At 61.3% G+C, this 243-nt stretch overlaps 1 protein-coding gene across 1 annotated transcript in view; it reads right to left on the bottom strand.

The window, feature by feature from the left end:
- The window catches only part of LOC104616615 (coagulation factor IX-like), a gene marked incomplete at its 5' end in the record, with an annotated part of 551 nt that extends 374 nt beyond the window's left edge, over nucleotides 1-177 (bottom strand). The window contains one exon of the mRNA XM_010281674.1: nucleotides 3-177. Coding sequence (XP_010279976.1) covers nucleotides 3-177 — 175 coding nt within the window. The remainder of the gene's footprint in view (nucleotides 1-2) is intronic.
- Nucleotides 178-243: the final 66 nt, after the last annotated feature.

Below are 243 nucleotides of genomic sequence, written 5' to 3' on the forward strand. Positions count from 1 at the left end.
GCCTGCCGATGCAGATGGGGGTGACGTAGCTGTTGAAGCGGAGCGGCTGGTCCAGCTCCAGGAGGGCGATGTCGTTGTGGTGCTTGTTGATCGTGGCGTTGTACGTGGGGTGGGGAAGGATTTTCACCACTTTACGCCGCTGCTCTGTGCTGTCATCCTCGTTGGTGTTGTATTCACCTGCAGAGACAAGCGTGGCTCGGGCTCCGTGACCGGACCAGCGATGTGAGGCTACCCGAGCCGGGC

This window comes from Phaethon lepturus, unplaced genomic scaffold, assembly GCF_000687285.1.
Source record: "Phaethon lepturus isolate BGI_N335 unplaced genomic scaffold, ASM68728v1 scaffold39382, whole genome shotgun sequence".
Lineage (NCBI taxonomy): Eukaryota > Metazoa > Chordata > Aves > Phaethontiformes > Phaethontidae > Phaethon > Phaethon lepturus.